General features: G+C 41.6%; 1 protein-coding gene across 1 annotated transcript; it reads left to right on the forward strand.

The window, feature by feature from the left end:
- The first annotated feature begins 728 nt into the window (after positions 1-728).
- On the forward strand, positions 729-16,777 carry ZNF441 (zinc finger protein 441). Its single transcript, XM_054464043.2, has 4 exons — positions 729-931; positions 10,317-10,443; positions 11,040-11,103; positions 12,723-16,777. Exons 1-4 carry the CDS (start codon positions 929-931, stop codon positions 14,608-14,610), a joined length of 2,082 nt encoding a protein of 693 aa, XP_054320018.2. The 5' UTR covers positions 729-928; the 3' UTR covers positions 14,611-16,777.
- Positions 16,778-22,103: the final 5,326 nt, after the last annotated feature.

The following is a 22,103-nucleotide window of genomic DNA, read 5'->3' on the forward strand; positions in this document are numbered from 1 at the left end:
TTCTTTTTTCTTTTTGAGACGGAGTCTCCCTCTGTCTCGCCCACTCTGTCACTGCAGCCTCTGCCTTCCGGGTTCAAGCGATTCCTCTGTCTCAGTCTCCTGAGTAGCTGGGACTACAGGCGTGTGCCACCACATCCGGCTAATTTTTGTATTTTAGAGACGGGATTTCACCATGTTGGCCAGACTGGTCTCGAATTTCTGACCTCAGGTGATCCACCTGCCTCGGCCTCCCAAAGTGCTGGGATTACAGGTGTGAGCCACCGCACCCGGCATTGTTGGGGTGTTTTTATCTTCTGCACTGAAAATTAGTAGATTGAGACACAAGGTGGGAGAAAGGCTTGGCCTGTGCAGCCAACAGCCTCATCCAAAACTCCTGATTCCTGGAGGACATCAGCCCCTCCCTTCTGCTGCAGTGTGGCCTGGGCTCCCTTCCTGCTCTCAAATCAGGGGATAGCTCCACTGGACAGTAAGTCTGGAATTTCCTGCACAGACTTGTGGGTCCCTGTCCAGGAGGAAAAAGGAGGAAGGTCAGGACATACTGCCTAAATGCAAACGTCCCCTGGGAGAGGGTCAGGTCACAGCGCAGAGAGGAAGCTAGTCCTCTCAAGGCCTGTCTGGAATCTGTTTATCAGGCTCCACTCCGCTGCCCGAGATCGCTTCTTCCGTTACTCAGTCCCCGGGGGAGGGACCTGGCGCACTATCCAATCAGGGCCGCGGGGCGGGGTCGTGAGAGCTGTCAATCAGGCGCGCTGACCGGAGGAGGGTGCAAGGTTCAAAGAGCCCGCCGAGTCTTCTCCACGCCCCTGCACTGGGCTCCGGGTTCTGTCACTGAGAGACGCCCTGGAACGTCTGTGACAGCTTGGTCTCGCTGGGACCCGCACTGACAGCGGGAGACAGAGGGAGGAACCTGGACACCGGAAGCCGGGAAATGGTGAGTGTGTGAGGTCTGGTGTCCCGACGCGTGAGAGGAGAGACTGGTTGGAACCGGCCGGAACCGGCTGTGGTGGCACCAGGGCTTCCCTGCCGGCGACACCCTGGCGCAGCTTGGCCCTCGGTCCCCTCGGCCGCAGGATGGGGCTGGGGCGGCAGCCGGGACCTCGGGCGTCCTGTCCCGTCCCTGCGCGGCCACTGCGGCCCTGGCCCTGGCGGCCTGTCTGGGCAGCTCCGCGCTCGCAGTCCCGCGTCTCCCCAGATTGTGCGGCTGTAACCGGCACAGGTTCGCGGCCCGAGTCAGTGCACCGAGACGCCGAGGGCTGCAGCAGAAACAGTTTAATAGGGGGAGAGGGGAGGACACCCCAGATCCGCCTTCCTGAGAGGTTTGGGGATGGGGTGTTTAGGGGTGTGGACGGGGGCGGCTGGGGCGTGCGATCGCTGGATGGTGGGGAAGTGAGGGGTGACTCCTGGGACTGGAGGTGAAGAAACCGCATTCTTCCGCTGAGTGGGTTCCCTCGTGGGGTCTTCAGCCTGCTTGGCGCCAGCCTTTCCGCTGGAATTCAGGATCTGAGAAAGAACTCAGGCGACTCTTGAGCAACTCTCAGAGATCTCATCCCCAAGCACAAGGGGGAAGCCGGCGGTCAGCGTCTGCTGTGGCCTGACTCTTGGGGAGGCGGCCCCGCGAGGCAGCGGGGCTGAGGGCACCTGGTTAATATCTAACTGCAATCTCGCCTCCAGAATGGCTCGCAGTTCCTGTGACCCCGGTGAGGAGGCTGCACGGTGACGACGGGTCACCAGGCAGACTCGTGTGTGGGGTTTGTGTGTGGGAAGAGCTGTGGTCTGTGTGGTCCCCTGTCCCTTCTTTCTTCCCAAGGGCGACCCGTTCCCCTTCGAGTCTTCCAAAGATGTGGGCAGCAGGGTCTCAAATCCACCACTGTTTTCTCTCATCCTAACTCCTCCTAGGGCCGACAGAAAATCCCTTGGCTTCCAGAGCCTTCCTCAGGCTTTCTCTCCTCAATTCACAGCAACTTTATGAACTCCTTGTCCCCCAGTTTATATTTCAAACAGAGGCTAGTATTTTAATTGTCATTTTGTTTATACATAGCAATATATGGCTGTTTGTAAAAGGTTTTGTGTTTGTGAACATTTCACATGTGAGGAAGCAGAGAAAAACCACCAGACATTTCGCTGTAAAAAAAATGAATATTAATAAATAAAATCTTTGTTACTGTTCTCCCTTCATCATCCCTAGACAGAGACACCTTTTGAGAATGTCTTTGGATTAAGGTTCCTCTTTGGAAACGTTACAGAGTGATGAGTCCCCAGCCCATCCTCTATGGTTTCCTGGTCCTGGGTTTCAGAGCTGCCTGGGGCTACCCCAAGATGCCCACAGCTGCCAAGTCTCTTGTATTGTCAAGTGAATATCAGTCCCTTTGTCACTCCTCCCAGAGGACACCCTGAGGTGGAGATGGTGGGACCTTGTAGGGAAGCAGCATGATGCCCTGTAGTGGGAGGAGTCTTCTGGTATACCCTTCCTCAAGAAGCTACTTCCTTAGAACACTCAGCTTTTCTTCCCCGATCCCTTCCTTGGGGATATATGGCTGGTCAGCCAATTGGATGGTGGTATTAAGGGGACAGGACTGAAATGATTCTTCCCTTCTGATGTTCTCAGACTAATGAAGGGAGAAAACTATCCCTAAGGACAGGAAAACCAACCCCACTGAGGTGGTGCAAGAACCTGAAAATCTAACAGTGTAGTGTTTCCTGGGATCGTGGTTACTGAGCACTTCGGTCAGCAGCGTGGGGATGGGGGATGTTCCAGGTGATAGGAGGACCTGACTTGACACACTCTGCACCCATAGGGAGGTGGTGAAAGGAGATGATGGTATAAGGGATGCATATGGATCAACCAAATTGAAGAACTGGGAGAAGATAGAGAACTAGAAACTGTGTCAAGGGCCATAAAACCCCTTGTTTGGTATGAAAAAACAAAACCACATTCAAAATGGAAGCTGAGGTAACAAACTGAGTAAAAATTAATGAAAACTGTAAAGTCTATAGTTAGTTGATCATTGTATATGGAGATGCTGGGCAGAAGATGGATTGTTCTCCTGTAGGTAACCATTTGTCTCCATCATTTCTGTTGAAGTGTCCCTCATTTGTATCACTGCCTGGCAATACCTGCTGTGTCATAGGTTCTTGTACCTTAAGTAGATGCTCTTGTTCCAGAATTTGCTATTTTTCATTGGTTTATGTATCCATCAGTCTGCTAATATCATACTCTCCTGATTACTATAGTCTTCAAAGCCTTGATGTGTGGTAAAGACCCTTCCTAACTTAGTCCTTTGGGTTGCTATAACAAATTACCACAGACTGCATGCCTTAAACAACAGATATTCATTTCTCAAAGCTGTAGAGGCTGAGAATTCAGTTTCAAGGAGCAGGTCAGTTGTCTAGTAAGGGCCTCTTTCTTTCTTTTTTTTTTTTTTTTGAGATGGAGTCTTGTTCTGTTGCCCAGGCTGGAGTACAGTGGCATGATCTCAGCTCACTGCAACCTCCACCTCCTGGGTTCAAGTGATTCTCCTGCCTCAGCTTCCCAAGTAGCTGGGACTACAGGCACATGCCACCACACCCAGCTAATTTTTTATATTTTTAGTAGCGACGGTGTTTCACTGTGTTAGCCAGAATGGTCTCGATCTCCTGACCTCATGATCTGCCCACCTCGGCCTCCCAAAGTGCTGGGATTACAGGTGTGAGCCACTGTGCCCAGCCTGGGCCTCTTTCTTGATTTGCAGATGGCATTCTTCCTGTTATGCCCTCACATGGTGGAGATATGTCTGTAATGTCTGTCTAGTTTTGGTATTAAGGCAGTTGCATTAGTCCATTTTCACACTGCTATAAAGAACTACCAGAAAAGAGGTTTAATTGACTCACAGTTCCTCATGGCTGGGGAGGCCTCAGGAAACTTACAGTCATGGCGGAAGGGGAAGCAGGCACTTCTTATACGGTGACAGGCAAGACAGCATGTGAAGGAGGAACTGTCACTTATAAAACCGTCAGATTTCATGAGAACCCATTATCACAAGAACAGCATGGGGGAAACTGCCCCCATGATCCAGTCACCTCCCACAGGTCCCTCCCTTGATACATGGGGATTATGGGGATTACAGTTCAAGATTAGATTTGGGTGGCAACAAAGAGCCAAACCATATTATCAGTGTTGGCCTTACAACATGAATTAGAAAGTGTTCCCTCTGCTTCTATTTTCTGAAAGAGATTATAGAGAATTGGTGTCATTTCTTCCATAAGTGTTTTCCGGAATTCAACAGTGAAACCATGCTGGCCTGTTCCTTTTTCTTGGGACTTTTTGTTTGTTTGCTTGAAATGGAGTTTTGCTTTGTTGTCCAGGCTGAAGTGCAGTGTCATGATCTCACTGCAACTTCTGCCTCCTGGGATCAAGTGATCCTCCCACCTCAGCCTCCTGAGTGGCTGGAACTCCCACTACAGCCTCCTGAGTGGCTGGATGTGCCACCCCATCCTGCTAATTTTTTGTGTTTTCTGTAGAGATGGGGTTTCACCATGTTGCCCAGGCTGGTCTTGAACTCCTGGGCTCGAGCAGTCTGACGATCTTGGCCTCCCATAGTTCTGGGATTACACGTGTGAGCCACCACGCCTAGCCTACCACTGCACTATAGCCTGGGCGACAGAGCAAGACTCCATCTCAAAAAAAAAAAAAAAAAAAAAAATGAATGCAATCTCTAGAAAGCAAAGATACAAAACCAATGCTTAAAAACCTTCCACTTTAGGAAACTGAAGAAAGAATAGCAGGATATATGTAAATTGAGCAGAGGAAAATAACAATGAGAGAAGGCATTAATGAAATAGTAAGCAAGAAATCAGTAGAAAACATCAACAAACCAAAAGCTGGTTCCTTCAAAAGATCAATAAAATGAATAAGCCCATAGGCAAGCTAACTCAGAAGAAAGGGGGGTTATGATTACTCATCTTGTGTACATTAAAGGGCCTCAAAGGAGTATTAGGAACAACTGCATGCCCACATAGTTGATAAATTACATGGAATGGACCAATTCCTTGAATGACACAAGCTACCAAAACTCACAAAAGGATAACTAATTAATATGAAAAGGCTTATAACTGTTGAAGAAATTTAATCAATAAATAATAAAAGTCCCAGGCCAGGCTGGGTGAACTGGTAGGCTAGGTGTGGTGGCTCACACGTGTAATCCCAGCACTTTTAGCTGCTAGCATTCAGGAAATCTATCAGAATACTGGATGAACACAAGCTAAGGGAACAGAGACTTCAGTGACTACACTGGACAGAGAATACAGTCTCTGCAAACATACTCTGAAAATGTTACTAAACAAATGAATAATTAAAACCTTCCACAATCCCAGCACTTTGGGAGGCCAAGATCAGCACACTGCTTGAACCCAGGAGTTCAAGACCAGCCTGGGCAACATGGTGAAACCCCATCTCTACAGAAAACACAAAAAATTAGCAGGATGGGGTGGCACATCCAGCCACTCAGGAGGCTGTAGTGGGAGTTCCAGCCACTCAGGAGGCTGAGGTGAAAGGATCACTTGATCCCAGGAGGCAGAAGTTGCAGTGAGATCATGACACTGCACTTCAGCCTGGACAACAAAGCAAAACTCCTCCTGGATTCACGCCATTCTCCTACCTCAGCTCCCGAGTAGCTGGGACTACAGGCGCCCGCCACCACGCCCGACTAATTTTTTGTATTTTTAGTAGAGACAGGGTTTCACCTTGTTAACCAGGATAGTCTCGATCTCCTGACCTTGTGATCCGCCCGTCTCGGCCTCCCAAAGTGCTGGGATTACAGGCGTGAGCCACCATGCCCGGCCTGCATTCAATTCTTTACGTTTCCTTCTAAGCACATTCTAAAAATTTTGCTATGATATACTCTTTTTTATCAACATTGCAATATTTACATTTGCTTGAGAATTCTGTTTGACACTTTTATAGTTGAGAGGCTTGTGACTTAAATCTCCAGATTTTTTAGGCTTTTCAAGTATGTTTCTGTTATTTATTGCTACCTTAATTATAATACAGTTTGATTGCATATTTTATAGAATTTCTATTTTTAAAAATGTGTTCAAGTGTGTTTTATGATTCAGAATATGGTCTATCTTGGTGTGTACTTCATGTGGGCTTGAAAATAATGTGTAGCCTGCTGGTGTAAAATGAAAGAATCTGTAAATACACATCAATTAAATCTAGTTGATTAATAGTATTCTTGAGTTCACTTGTATCATTAGTAATTTTCTGCCAAACTGATCTGTCAATTATTGAAAGAGGTGAGTTGTTTTTCTCCAACTATAGTTGTAGATTTGTGTATTTTGTCTTGTGGTTTTATAAGTTTTTGCCTTATGTATTTTCATGATCTGTGTTTATGGGCATAAATGTTAAGGATTATTATGTCTTGTAGGATTGACCTCTTTATCATTATGAAATATCTCCATCGTGTGTAATTTTTTTGACCTAAAATCTTATTTGTCTGAATTTAGTATCGGTGTTCCATATTTCTTTTGATTAGGGCTAGAATTGCATATATTTATCCAAACCTTTCTGTTTAAAATGGTTTTCTTGTGCACATCAATGGGCCTTCTTTTTCATTATACTCTGCCAGTCCCTGCCTTTTTTACTGTTGAATATGGGTAATACACATTCTATGTCATAACTCATATAATTGGATTAATATCACATATATGTTATTGTTTTCTGTTTATTGTACATTATCTGTTTTTTTCAACTTTCTCCTTTCTGCCTTCTTTCATTTTGACTGAGCATGTATATGATTCCATTTGCTTGCTTCTATGAGTATAGTAAATCTATTTGTTTCTTAAATTTTATTAGTGAATTCACTAGAGTTTGTAGAATACCATTCACAACTAATGAGCCTACAGTTTCAAATAACACTATACCGGCTTCAGGGGTAGTGCTGGTATAACAAACTATTCTGAATTCCTCTATTGTATTGCCCAATACATTGCTGATATTATTATGTTGAACAAACCTGTATCTATTATATTAGATCAGATAGGTATAAGAAAACTAAAGAATTTCAAATGTCTTCATTTAATTCTAAGACTCTTCGTGTGTGTGTTGATCCAAATTTCTAATCTATATAATTTTTCTTCTCTCCGATGAACTTCTTTTAACATTACTGGCAAGGCAGTTGTATCAGTCATACATTCTATCAATTTCATTCCTTTTTCTTTTTTTCTCCTTAGTCTAAATAACTTCAATTGTTCTATCTTCATTTTAGCTGATTTTTTACTTTGGTTGCTCACATCTGTTGAACATCTATAGAGAAATTTTCATTTTAGATGTTGTCCTTTGCAGTTGCATAAATTAAATATGGTCCAATTTCTAATTTTGTATTGATATGATTTTATCCATACATCCCTTTTCTGGTTTTCTTTTAGTTCTTTGTTCATAATTGCCTTTACCTCACTGAACATATTTAAGACAGTTGCTTTAAAGTTTTTATTCAATAAGTCTAATGTCTGAGGTTCTCAGAGATGGTTTATCTAAATTAAATTTTTTTCCATTGATGAGCTATATTTTTATTCTTCTTTATAGTCTCTGGATTTTTTGTGTTGTAAAGCAGACATTTGAATGTTATAATCTGGAAATCAGATTCCCCTTCACTGTTTGCCCTTCTGGTTTGTGGAAGGTTTTAATTATTCATTTGTTTAGTAACATTTTCAGAGCATGTCTGCAGAGACTGTATTCTGTATCCAGTGTAGTCACTGAAGTCTCTGTTCCCTTAGCTTGTGTTCATCCAGTATTCTGATAGATTTCCTGAATGCTAGCAGCTAAAAGTAAAAAAGACATGCCAAACAAAAAGCTGACCTCTTCCAGTCTTTGTGGATGGGTCTGTGATGTAGTATTTGGTGAACCCTTAGCCAGACTGCTTAAAACTCTGCTTTAGCCTTCCCTTTCTGTTTTACTAAACTGAGAGATGATGCAGAGCTGAAAATGAGGGCCTCCCCAGGTCTTTTGTGAAAATGTGTTTTTTCCAGTGCATGCATTTCCAGTGCATGCATTCTCAATTCCCCAAAACACTTGAGTGCTTTTGAATGCCCCCTTTTTTTTGAGATGGAGTCTCGTGCTGTCGCCCAGGCTGGGGTGTAGTGGCGCAATCTCGGCTCACTGCAAGCTCCGCCTCCCGGGTTAACGCCATTCTCCTGCCTCAGCCTCCTGAGTACCTGGGACTACAGGTGCCCACCACCACGCCTGGCTAATGTTAGCCAGGATGGTCTCGATCTCCTGACCTCGTGATCTGCCCACCTCAGCCTCCCAAAGTGCTGGGATTACAGGCGTGAGCCACCGCACCCAGCCTTTTTTTTTTTTTTTTTGGTGACGGAATCTCGCTTTATCGCCCAGGCTGGAGTGCAGTGGCTCCATCTTGGCTCACTGAAACCTCCGATTCCCAGGTTCAAGTGATTCTCGTCCCTAAGCCTCTCAAGTAGCTGGAACTACAGGTGCCCACCACCACACCTGACTAATTTTTGTATTCTTAGTAGAGACGGGGTTTCGACATGTTGGCCAGGCTGGTCTCGAACTCCTGACCTCAGGTGATCCACCTGCCTCGGCCTCCCAAAGTGCTGGGATTACAAACGTGAGCTACCGCACTCAGCCTGAATGCCCTAATTTCTGAGGGAAATTGTTCTCTCCTTTTTTATTCCCAGGACTTAGATGTTCTACCATATGTCTTAATCGTAATTTGTTGTCCCAGTTGTTTGAAGGTTTTTTATGTATTTTGCAACAATTTGAAGCAGTTCCTGCCAAGCTTGACCTAATTAGGCTCCATCATTGATTAAATAAAAAAGAGAGCTTTCTTTCAGACCTTTGGATAGTCCACAGATGGATTGAAAAATACGAAGGTGCAATAACTTACAAATAAGATCTGATCTGCTCTCTCTAGGGATCCACATTGGAAATTTGGTCTGCTGTCTTCAAGACTGGCTCTGATGTGAGGAGGGATTGGGACAAGGACGAATAAAAACTCCACAAAGCTTTCCTACTATTTGTCACCTTCCTTATTCTATTTGTTTATCTCTGTGTTAATAGTACAGGGTGCTGAATATAATATATTCACAACACTTTATCTGTTTTTGGAAAGCTATTGCTTTCTTGGTTAGAAGGATTTTAGCATTTTTAGATGTTTGTGACTTCTATTAGATTTGGTCATGTAATTTTTAATGATGACAAAAAGGTCTGTTTAGGGATTTAGGGAAATATAGATATTCATGAGAGGTGACATTGAGTTTTTTTCTAAGAACATATGCAATCTTTGCCCTTCTTTTCTTCTTCTTTGACATTACTTAATAAAGTTTAATTTTTCCATTAGGATGGTAAAATATCCTTATTAGTCTTTTGTCATACTTAACTACATTTGTTCTACAGTAAACCAGTTGCTAGCTTCCAAATGTTCTCTCTTAGTATAGTCACATAGCACAGGCTAAATCCCCCAAGGCACAAGGGTCACTCATTACAGACACAGTGACCAGAGTGTTTTTTCCTTTTTTTTTTTTTTTTGTTTGAGACGGAGTTTCTCTCTTGTTGCCCAGGCTGGAGTGCAATGGCGCGATCTCGGCTCACCGCAACCTTCGCCTCCTGGGTTCAAGCAATTCTCCTGCCGCAGCCTCCCGAGTAGCTGGGATTACAAGCATGCGCCACCATGCCTGGCTAATTTTTTGTATTTTTAGTAGAGACAGGATTTCTCCATGTTGATCAGGCTGGTCTCGAACTCCTGACCTCAGGTGATCTGCCTGCCTCGGCCTCCCAAAGTGCTGGGATTACAGGTGTGCGCCACTGCGCCTGGCCTCAGAGTGTTTTTTTCATGGCTGTCTTAGTCTGTTTTTTGTTGCTTATAACAGAATACTTTAACCTGAGTAATTTATAAGAAATGATATTTATTTTTTACACTTCTGGAGGGTGGGAAGCCCAGCATCAAGGTTGGGCATCTGGTGAGAGCCTTCTTGCTGGTAACTCTCTTTTGCACAATAGGTAGCAGGTCTTTGTCATGACAAGAACTGCAGACCCACTGTAGAAATAGAAATGAGGAGTGATTCAGGCAATAAGACTCACTTTCTTAACTCACCAACAAGAGGTGTGTTCCTATTCAACTGTTACTTTACAAAACATGTTCAATTCTAGCATCAGAATTGTTGTGTGGGATAAAATGAATGTAAAGAGAGAATAAGAGTGGGTTTACCATGTTCTTGAATAAATGCTTGGAAACCACAGCATCATGTGAAGGTTATGAAGTGAATATACATTCCCAGTGCCTTCAGTTTTAATCTTCCTCCTCTGCACATGTGGAATGTTTCAGGACTCAGTGGCATTTGAGGATGTGGCTATAAACTTCACCTGTGAGGAGTGGGCTTTGCTGGGTCCATCACAGAAGAGTCTCTACAGAGATGTGATGCAGGAAACCATCAGAAACCTGGACTGTATAGGTAAGGATGTCATCGTGCCTTCACTTAGTCAAATAGAGACATTTGTTTCTGGGTCATCAATGCTGTTCAATTATTTGAAATATGGAAAGGGTATATAATTGGCCCTTGAACCAGCCACCCAAGCAGTCATACATCTTCTTCTCCCCCACAACTTAACCACTAGTAGCCTACCGTTTACTGGCAGCATTACTGGTAACATAAACAGTTGATTAATACATGTATTATATGTCATATTTATTACATGCTATATATTCTCACAGTAAAGTAAGCTAGAAAAAGAAAATATTCATTAGGAAACCATAGGGAAGTGGAACATTATTTAGTATTCATAGAAAGTGCATCATTACAAAGTTTTCATTCTGATTGTCTTTACATTGAGTAGACTGAATAAGAGGAGGGGTTGGTCTTGCTGTCTCAAGAGTAGCAGAGACTGAAGAAATTCATATGTAAGTAGACCTGTGCATTTCAAACCTGTGTTGAAGACTCAACTGTAGTTTGGTGTGTGAATCATGCATGATTGCAGTGTACATAAAATCTTACAGTCTTTCTATAATTTTATAATAATTTATAGTCATTTTTCTGGTTCTAACTTTTAGGAATGATATGGCAAAATCATGATATAGAAGAAGATCAGTACAAAGATCTCAGAAGAAATCTAAGGTAATTGGCACTCACAAGAGAAAGTTGTGTCCTTGGAGTGATTCATAGTATGCCAGAAATTTTATTTTATTTTGTTTGTTTTAGAGACAGTGTCTCACTTTGTTGCTCAGGCTGGAGTACAGTGGTATGATCATAGCTCACTGTAGCCTCAGACTCCTGTGCTCAATGGTCCTCCCATTTCAGCCTCCTGAGTAGCTAGGGTTACAGGCATGCACCATCACATGTGGCTACATATTTAGTTTTTGTAGAAATAGGGTCTTGCTATGTTTGACCAGACTCATCTCAAGCTCCTGTCCTTAAGCGTTCCTCCTGCCTTGGCCTCTCAAAAGGCAGGTATTGCAGCCATGAGCCACTGTGACCAGCCCAAAATTTTAAAAAGAAGCAAGGAAAATTAACAAGCCCATCTTAAATTTATTTATTCTTAGAAAATTTTCTTCAAAAATGTATACTTAAATGTGACATGGCTATTCAGTGCCTGCAAAATAGTTCCCTTGGTAGCAGTATTAAGAATTCCCATATAAATGTCACTATCTTCAAAACAGCTGGGGTCGAGTTATCTTGTACATCATTCTGTCCATTCATGCTCAAAGAGGGCATGAAACCTACACTTTGCATGATAATGTTAGAAATGTAAATCCAGGCCAGTTGCAATAGCTCACACCTGTAATCCCAACTATTTGGGAAGCTGAGGCAGGAAGACTGCTTGCGCCCAGGTGTTCAATCGGTCTGGGCAATGTGGCAAGACACCCTTTCTACAAAAAATACAAAAATTAGCTAGGCATGGTGGCCTGTGCTTGTGGTTTCAGTTACTTGGGAGGCTGAGACAGGAAGGTTGCTTGAGCCCAGGAGGTCAAGGCCACAGTAAGCCCTGTTCACATCACTATACTCCAGCCTGGGCAACAGAGAAAAAACCAGTTTCAAAAAAAAAAAAAGAAAAGAAAAAGAAAAAGAAAACCTGGATATGGTGGCTCACCCTTGTAATCCCAGCACTACAAGAGGTCAAGGTGGGCAGATTGCTTGAGCTCAGGAGTTCAAGACTAGCCTGGGCAACATGGTGAAACCTTGTCTCTATAAAAAATACAAAAATCTAATCTCAGCACTTTGGGAGGCCGAGATGGGCAGATCACGAGGTCAGGAGATCGAGACCATCCTGGCTAACATGGTGAAACCCCGTCTCTACTAAAAATACAAAAAATTAGCCAGGCGTGGTGGTAGGCGCCTGTGGTCCCAGCTACTTGGGAAGCTGAGGCAGGAGAATGGTGTGAACCCAGAGGAGGTAGAGCTTGCAGTGAGCCGAGATTGCGCCACTGCACTCCAGGCTGGGCAACAGAGCGAGACTCCATCTCAAAAAAAAAAAAAAAAAAAAAAAATCAGCCAGGCATGGTGGCATATGCCTGTAGTCCCAGCTATTTGAGAGGCTGAGGTGGGAGGATGGTTTGAGTCCAGGAGGTGGAGGTTGCAGTGAGCTGAGATCACACCACTGCACTCCAGCCTGGGCAACAGAGCAAGAACCTGTCTCAGAAAAAAAAGAAAAAAGAAAAGAAATGTAAATCCAATACTTATTAATACAAAATCATTTATAAACAAACCTTTACTAATGTACTTCTTATTTTTTACAGATGTCATATGGTAGAGAGATCTTGTGAAATTAAAGATAATAGTCAATGTGGAGGACCCTTTACCCGGATTCAAGACAGTATTGTGAACAAGAAAATACCTGGAGTAGATCCATGGGAAAGCAGTGAGTGTACAGACATCCTCATGGATCGTTCATCTCTTAATTGCTACATTAGAGTTGACAGTGAACACAAACCATGTGAGTATCAAGAATATGGAGAGAAGCCGTATACACATACACAATGTGGGACAGCTTTCAGTTATCAGCCCTGCTTTCAAATACATGAAAGGCCTCAGCATGGAAAGAAACTCTATGATTGTAAGGAATGTGCAACCTTCAGTTCTCTTGAAAACCTTCAGAGACACATGGCAGCACACCATGGAGATGGACCTTGTATATGTAAGTTGTGTGGAAACGCCTTTATTTGGCCTAATTTATTTCATATGCTTAGAAGAACTCACACTGAAGAGAAACCATATGAATATGAGCAGTGTTCTACAGCGTTTCCTGCTTATAGTTCCACTCTAAGACATGAAAGAACACACAGTGGAGAGAAACCCTATCAATGTAAACAATGTGGGAAAGCCTTCAGTTGTTCCTGTTACACTCAACTATATGAAAGGGCTCACACTGGAGAACAATCCTATGAATGTAAGCAATGTGGGAAAGCATTTTATCATCTTGGAAGCTTTCAAAGACACATGATAGTGCACACTGGAGATGGACCTCATAAATGTAAGATATGTGGAAAAGGCTTTCTTTCTCCCAGTTCAGTTCGAAGACATAAAAGAACTCACACTGGAGAGAAACCATATGAATGTAAGTATTGTGGGAAAGCATTCTCTGATTGCACAGGTTTTCGAAGACACATGATAACGCACACTGGAGATGGACCTCATAAATGCAAGGTATGTGGGAAAGCCTTTGATTCTCCCAGTTTATGTCGAAGGCATGAAACAACTCATACTGGGGAGAAACCCTATAAATGTGAATGTGGGAAAGCCTTTAGTGATTTCTATTACTTTCGAAATCATGAAACTACTCACACTGGAGAGAAGCCATATAAATGTAAACAATGTGGAAAAGCCTTCATTTGTTGTACTTACCTTCAAATACATGAAAGAATTCACACTGGTGAGAGGCCCTATAAATGTAAACAATGTGGAAAAGCCTTCAGGTCTTCCAATTACATTCGAGTACATGAAAAGACTCACACTGGAGAAAAGCCCTATGAATGTAAGCAGTGTGGAAAAGCACTTTCTCATCTGAAAAGCTTTCAGAGACACATGATAATGCACACTGGAGATGGACCTCATAAATGTAAGATATGTGGGAAAAGCTTTGATTCTCCCAGTTCATTTCGAAGACATGAAAGAATTCACACTGGGGAGAGACCCTATAAGTGTAAACTATGTGGGAAAGGCTTCAGGTCTTCCAGTTACATTCAACTACATGAAAGGACTCACACTGGAGAGAAACCCTATGGTTGTCAGCAATGTGGGAAAGCATTATCTGATCTCTCAAGCTTTCGAAGACACATGATAACACATACTGGAAATGGACCTCATAAATGTAAGATATGTGGGAAAGGCTTTGATTATCCCAGTTCAGTGCAAAGACATGAAAGAACTCACACTGGAGAGAAACCCTATGAATGCAAGGAATGTGGTAAAGCCTTCAGTCATTCAAGTTACTTACGAATACACGAAAGAGTTCATACTGGAGAGAAGCCGTATAAATGTAAGGAATGTGGGAAACCATTCCATTGTCCCAGTGCCTTTCATAAACATGAAAGGACCCACAGTATGGAGAAACCCTATAAGTGTAAAGAATGTGGGGAAGCATTTCATTGTATCAGTTCCTTTCATAAACATGAAATGACTCACTAGAGAAAACCCCTATGAGTGTTGAACATGTGGGAAAGCCTTAAGTACTTTCAGCTTCTTACAAATACATAAAAGAGACTCACACTGAAAAAAGTTGTATGAATATAAAAATGTACTAAAACCTTCCATTTTTTTCAGTACCTTTTGAAAACATGACCAAACTCATACTTCAAAAAATATATATAATGAATGTGAGGAATATGAAAAAGCTTGCTTTCTCTAGCAAACTTTCGAAGGTGGATATTATGACATACTAGCAATGGACCTTACTACTGTAAGGAATGTAGAAATGCATTTACTAGTCCTAATTCATTTCAGTTACATGAAAGATTTCAAACTGCAGAGAACCACTATGAATGTAAACAATGTGGTAAAGCATTTAGTAGCTTCAGTTTCTTTTGAATACAGTCCTCCCTAGTTTCTGAGGTGAATTGATTCCAGCACCCTCAGGAATACCTATATTCAGAGATATTTAAGTCCCTGATATTAAACAGCATATTTGCATATAACCTAGGCACATTTTCTGTATATTTTAAATCATTTCTAGATTACTTATAATACACAATGCATTGTAAATTCTGTATAAGTTGCTTTTGTATTGTTTAGGGAATCATGACAAGAAAAAAGTCTACATATTCAGTACAAATACAACTGTTATTGTCCTAAGTACATGTACATGTCAGCAACAATGTCAGGATCTGTGGAGTTTGTGAGTATAAGATCTTTAAGTGTTGAAGGTTTCATCTCCATAATTGCAGCTGCTTTAGCTACAAATATTATAGGAAGCTGTTCCTTCTTTTTCTTTACATCACCAAACCTTCCAGTGGTTATAGGCATTTTGTTATCCTTCAAGTGACCTGGAGCCTTTGTTGCATGACAGGATTGTACCTGAAGATCACATTCTTTAACAATTGTGCCTACTGAATCTGTAAAACTACTAGAAGAAAACATATTGAAAATACTTCAGGACATTGGTTTAGGCAAAGATTTTATGGCTAATACCTCAAAGCACAGGCAACAAAGACAAAAATAGACAAATGAGACTATATTACACTAAAAAGTAGCTGTGCAAAGTAAAGGGAACAACAAGAGTGCAGAGAAAACCTATTGAATATGAGAAAATATTTGCAAACTATATGACAAGGGACTGATATCCAAATATACAAGGAACTCAAACATCTCAACAGCAAAAAATATAAATAATCCCATTAAAGTGGGAAAAGGATGTGAACAGACAGTTCTCAAAAGAAGACATGCAAATGGCCAAAAAGTATATGGAAATATGTTCAACATCACTAATGATTAGGAAAATGCAAATTGAAACCACAATGAGATACTCTACTTAGAATTATTCTTACTAAAAAAGATAAAAAACAACAAATGCTGATGAGGATGTGGAGAAAAGAACTTTCACTGTTGGTGAAAGTATAAATTAGAACAACTACTATGGAAAACAGTATGTAGATTTCTCAGAAACCTAAAAATAGAACCACCATATGATCCAGCAAACCAAGTATATCCACAGGAAAAGAAATCAGTATATCAAAGAGATACTTGCACTTGCATATTTATCACAGCACTATTCATGATAACAAAGATATGGAATTAACCTAGGCATCCATCAGTGGACACATGGATAAAGAAAATGTTTATGTACACAGTGGAATACTATTTGGCCATAAAAAAAGAGTAAAATGTTATTGCTAACAACATGGATGGAACTTGAGGTCATTATGGTAAGTGAAATAAGCCAGGCACAGAAAGACAAATACCACATGTTCTCACTTACATGTGGGAGGTGAAAAACTTGATCTCATGGAGATAGGGAATAGAATAACAGTTATCAGAGGCTGAGAAGGGGAAATGAAGAGAAATTGGTGAATACGTACAAATTTCCATTTAGATCAAAGGAATAAGTTCTGATGTTAGAAAGCAGACTAGAGTGAACTATAGTTAGCAACAATATATTTCATATTTCAAAGTAGTTGGAAGAGAGGACTTGAAATGTTACCAACACATAGAAATGGTAAATACTCAAGATCATGGATACCCCAAATACACTGACTTGACCATTACACATTCTATGCATGCAACAAATACTCATGTGTACCTTATATATATGTAAAATATGTATCAATAAAAGAAAATATGTAACATAGTTTTAAAATAACACTATTGTCAGGTGTCTGTGGGCTGAGGAACAGCCTAAGGTGTAAACTTAAGTTCTTCTCAGGTCTTTTCTTAGTTGCACCTGTCCCTGGGCATGTGTGGTAACTGTCTAATTTTCTCTGTATGTATGGTTATTTTTGCACAACCTAATCTTCAGTGGCTCTCAAAAGGAGAGGAATAAAAACATTAAGGGAAAAATAAAAGGCACCAGCCTGGAATTCACTTCAGATGGAGGGGAAAGGCCTTCGAAAAATGGAGAGAGATGCAGCAGCAACAGTCACCACCACTTCTTTGTAACTCTGTGATCAGAAGTAACAATTATCAAGCAGTGCGCAGATCCCCAATATTTGGAAGACAGGTCCTTTGTGTCCACCCTGGCCCCCCAAAACTGCATGCAAACTGCTGTTAGAACTTATGCATAGCTACCTGTCATGGAGCTGAGGAGGAGGAATGAGTCAGGGCTGCTGACTCAACTAAGAGTTGAAATTGACCGAAATTAACCAAATTTTATTAGCTAATTATTTCCCTGGAAGCTGCAAGCTTTTAATAGTATCCACAGTTTCAAAATAGCTACATCAGTTGGATTCTGCCAATGCAAATCCAGGTGGGGGATACAGATTCTTCATGCTTTTTATTCTGCCATCTTCCTTGAATCCTCTGACCTGACTTTTTATACTAATACATTACTTCAGGTCCCATCCCACATGTCACCTCCTCAGCAAGTCTTTCTGTCACCTCAGTTACTCCTTTCCATATATACATTTTTTTCTTCAATACACTTTTCAGAGTCAGGGAAATCCAATTAGGTTCACAGACTTTACTGCTTTCTTAACAACCTATGAAAAGTCAAATCATATAAATGAACCAAACTGAATAGTGTCACTGTTACTTTTATGAAGTGTTATCCCGTAGATAAAAAAAAAAAAAAAAAAAAAAAAGCCGGGCGCGGTGGCTCACGCCTGTAATCCCAGCACTTTGGGAGGACAAGGAGGGTGGATCACCTGAGGTCAGAAGTTCAAGACCAGCCTGGTCAACATGGTTAAATCCCATCTCTACTAAATATACAAAAATTAGCCGGGCGTGGTGGCGGGTGCCTGTAATCCCAGCTACTCGGGAGGCTGAGGCAGGAGAATTGCTTGAACCCGGGAGGCGGAGGTTGCAGTGAGCCGAGATCGCGCCATTGCGCTCCAGCCTGGGCAACAAGAGCGAAACTTCGTCTCAAAAGAAAAAAAAAAGAAAAGAAAACTGCTTTGCACCGATTTGCAGAAAAAGAGACAATGAGCTCCCTCTTGTGGTGAGGATGGCATTAACATCCACACATAACTCCTTTAGGGTGTGGATTTCTGAATTGTGCTGAGATCTCCAGAATTTACAGCAAGTGATGGTCAGTTTAAAATATTCTGTGCCTTCAATGAACAGGTGGTGTAGCAGGTTAGGGAGAAGAGAAGCAAATAAAATGGATGAGGTCCTCATTTAGGATATCACAATCTCTCCTGGAAGACAATTTCAAATGAATAAATCAAGGAACATGAGAAAGCCACAAGGGAGTTCAACCTGAGTCCAGTTAGACTCCTTGAAAGGGAAAGCTGTTTACAGAACACTTCGAATTTAGCTGCGGAAATGATTTGATGGGTCAGTGGTGGTGGAGTGAGGTTGAGACCGTTTAAAATAGGTGATGTAAACATGTGAAACCTCAGACACAGAGCCCTTGGTGTTAACCGTGATCTGTTGAGAGTCAGAAGAATGAAGCAGAGGGAATTGTTGGAAGCTCACATTTAATTAGCTTTTTTACATATAACAATGTGTTGACAAGGCTGGGAGCGGTGGCTCACGCCTGTAATCCCAGCACTTTGGGAAGTTTAGGCGGGTGGATCACGAGGTCAGGAGATCGAGACCATCCTGGCTAACACGGCGAGACCTTGTCTCTACTAAAAATACAAAAAATTAGCTGGGCGTGTTGGCAGGCGCCTGTAGTCCCAGCTACTCGGGAGGCTGAGGCAGGAGAATGGCATGAACCCAGGAGGTGGAGCTTGCAGTGAGCCGAGATGGCACCACTGCACTCCAGCATGGGCAACAGTGCGAGACTCCGTCTCGACAACAACAACAACCAAAAACAATGTGTTGACGTAGAAATTATTTATTGACGTCTTTTTCTCAAACTAATAATTATTTCGAAGGGTTTTTTTTTCCACCACGTAAACATAACCAACTCCTAGGAGCTTCCATGTGTATATACTTAAATGTATAATATGTGTAAAAGTTCTATCAGACTTAAATCATCCATTTATCACACTTTAAACACCTGTGAATGACCAGCCTGAGCAACATACCAAGACCTAATTTCTACCAAAAAATTTTTCTTTCTAATGATCCAGGCATAGTGACATGTACCTGTAGTCCTAGCTACTCCAGAGAATGAGGTGGGAGGATTGCTTGAGCCTAGGAGGTTGAGGCTGCAATGATCCGTGATGGCGTCACTGCACTCCAGCCTGGGTGACACAGTGAGACCCTGTCTCAAATAGAAGAAAATGTCAAATAAGATGAATGTGATTGCTTAAACTCTTCCACACAGAAGAATTGATCAAGATGGTCTTCAGAGGTAATATCATGAGGACGCAGTACAGTGCAATGAGGAAAAAACAACAAAAAACAAATGAAGGGGGCAGAAGACCTCAATTCTACTCTTTACTCTCCCTAGATGTGAAACAACCTTGGGCAAGTCACTGCACCTCTTTGAGCCTGTTATTTCATCTGTAAGAAGCTGAGATAATTAATATATCGTAGATAATGTAGTGTTCCCAGTAGAAACAAACAGCACTCTGAGATCAAACTCATTAATATTCCTATAACAAAGTGAGTAAATACTTGAAACAGAACAAAAAAGCCAATAAATAGCCTCTTATTTCTTGATGTCAGGTTCATCCCTACCTTACAAAAAAGAGTTTTCAGAGCTTTTTCGTTTGTAGAACTGAAGAAAAGGGACTGTAGACTCATGGAAGTGTCTGATGTCAGAAAGCCAGATTTGTCGAAGATGAATTTCTGAAATTAAAACATTTTATTTGGGAAGAAATACTTGTAATTCAGGGCATACACACAGACCACGTGGTCTTTGGTATGTCTGAAAAACAGAGAACATTGGAGGTTTCATGAAAAGGAGAAGTGTTACATATGGTTCTTCAAGAAAGTTCATTGGCACTAGTAAGGTTTTTGGGAGTTGGAAAGTTCTGATCGGGAAATGATGGCAATGAGTAAAACTATTCTTAGAGTCACAGCAAGTTGTTTCAGTAACTATTAGATAAAACCGGTTTCAGGATACAGCTGGCTGTTTCAGCAGCTTGGCAGAGAATGACATGCTTGGAGCATTGGTATGTGCTCTGAGTGCTTTTCCCCCTTGGCCTGTTGACTCTTATAGTTGAGTTTGGCAAGAATGACCCAGTTTATATGATCAACATTCAGTTTGCTAATTCACAACAAAACAATTTTCTGCCACTCCATGACTAATGTTTTTAAATAGCCCTCAGCCTTTGGCTTGAACTTACCAAAGGACTTTTTAAACTAAACCATGTCCACTCTTTTTTTTTTTTTTTTTTTTTTTTGAGACGGTCTCGCTGTGTCGCCCAGGCTGGAGTGCAGTTGTGCAATCATGGTTCATTGAAGCCTTGACCTCCTAGGCTCAGGTGATCCTCCTGCCTCAGCCTCCTGAGTAGCTGAGACCACAGGTGCATGCCACCATGTCCAACTAATTTTTATAGAGACAAGGCTTTACAGTGTTGCCCAGGCTGGTCTCAGACTGCTGGGCTCAAGCAATCCACCTACCTCAGCCTCTCAAAGTGCTAGGATTACAGGCATGAGCCAAACATTTAAAGAACTAATACCAATCCTACTCAAATTATTCTGAAAAATAGAGGAGGAGGCCAGGTGCACTGGCTCACGCCTGTAATCCCAGCACTTTGGGAGGCTGAGGCGGGCAGATCACGAGGACACGAGCTCGAGACCAGCCTGACCAACATGGTGAAACCCCGTCTCTACTAAAAATACAAAAATTAGCCAGGCGTGGTGGCACGTGCCTGTAATCCCAGCTACTCATGAGGCTGAGTTAGGAGAATCGCTTGAACCTGAGACGCAGAGGTTGCAATGAGCTGAGATCGCACCACTGCACTCCAGCCTGGGAGAAAGAGCAAGACTCCGCCTCAAGAAAAAAAAAAAAAAAAAATAGAGGAGGAAGGAATACTTTCAAACTCATTCTATGAGTCCAGTATTACCCAGATAACAAAACCAGGCAAAGACACTTTAAGAAAACTATAGGTCAGTATCCCTGATGAATATTCATGCAAACATCCTCAACAAAATCCTAGCAACCGAATTCAACAACACATCAAACAGATAATTTATCATGACCAAGTGAGATTTATCCCAGGGATGCAAGGATAGTATGTGATACATCATATCAACAGAATGAAGGACAAAAACTATATGATCATTTTAATAATGCTGAAAATGCATTTGATAAAATTTGACATCCCTTTATGATAAAAAAAAACCTTCAAAAAAAACCAAGTATACAAAGAACATACCTCAACATAATAAAAAGTCATATGTGACAGACCCACAACTAGTATACTGAATGGAGAAAAACAGCCTTTCCTCTAAAATCTGGAACAGGACAAAGATGCCCACTGTCACCACTGTTATTCAACTTAGTATTTGAAGTCCTAGTTAGAGCAATCAGTTAAGAGAAAGAAATAAAGGGCATCCAAACTGGAAAGGAAGAAGTCAAATTATCCTTCTTTGCAGATCACATGATCTTATATTTGGGAAAAACCTAAAGACTTCACAAAAAAACTACTAGAACCAATAAATTCAGTAAAGTTGCAGGATACAAAATCAACATATAAAAATCAGTAGCATTTCTTCAGAACAAGGATCACTGGGAGAAAAAAAAATAAAAATTGAAAAGCCAAAAATGAATAGCATTTCTATATGCTAACAGTAAACAATCTGAAAAAGAAATCAAGAAAGTCCTCTTTACAATAGCTACAAATAAAATAAAATACCTAGGAATTAATTTAACCTAAGAAATAAGTGAAAGATCTCTACAATGAAAACCATAAACCATTGATGCAAGAAATTGAAAAGGACAAAAAATGGAAAGATATTCCATGTTCATAGATTGGAAGAATAAATATGTTAAAATGTGCCTACTGCCCAAAGCAACCTACAGATTAAATACAATTCCTATCAAAATACCAAGGACATTCTTCACAGAAATAGAAAAAATAATCCTGAAATTTATATGGAACCACAAAAGACCTGGAATAGCCAAAGCT

This window comes from Pongo pygmaeus, chromosome 20 (assembly GCF_028885625.2).
Source record: "Pongo pygmaeus isolate AG05252 chromosome 20, NHGRI_mPonPyg2-v2.0_pri, whole genome shotgun sequence".
Classification (NCBI taxonomy): Eukaryota; Metazoa; Chordata; class Mammalia; order Primates; family Hominidae; genus Pongo; species Pongo pygmaeus.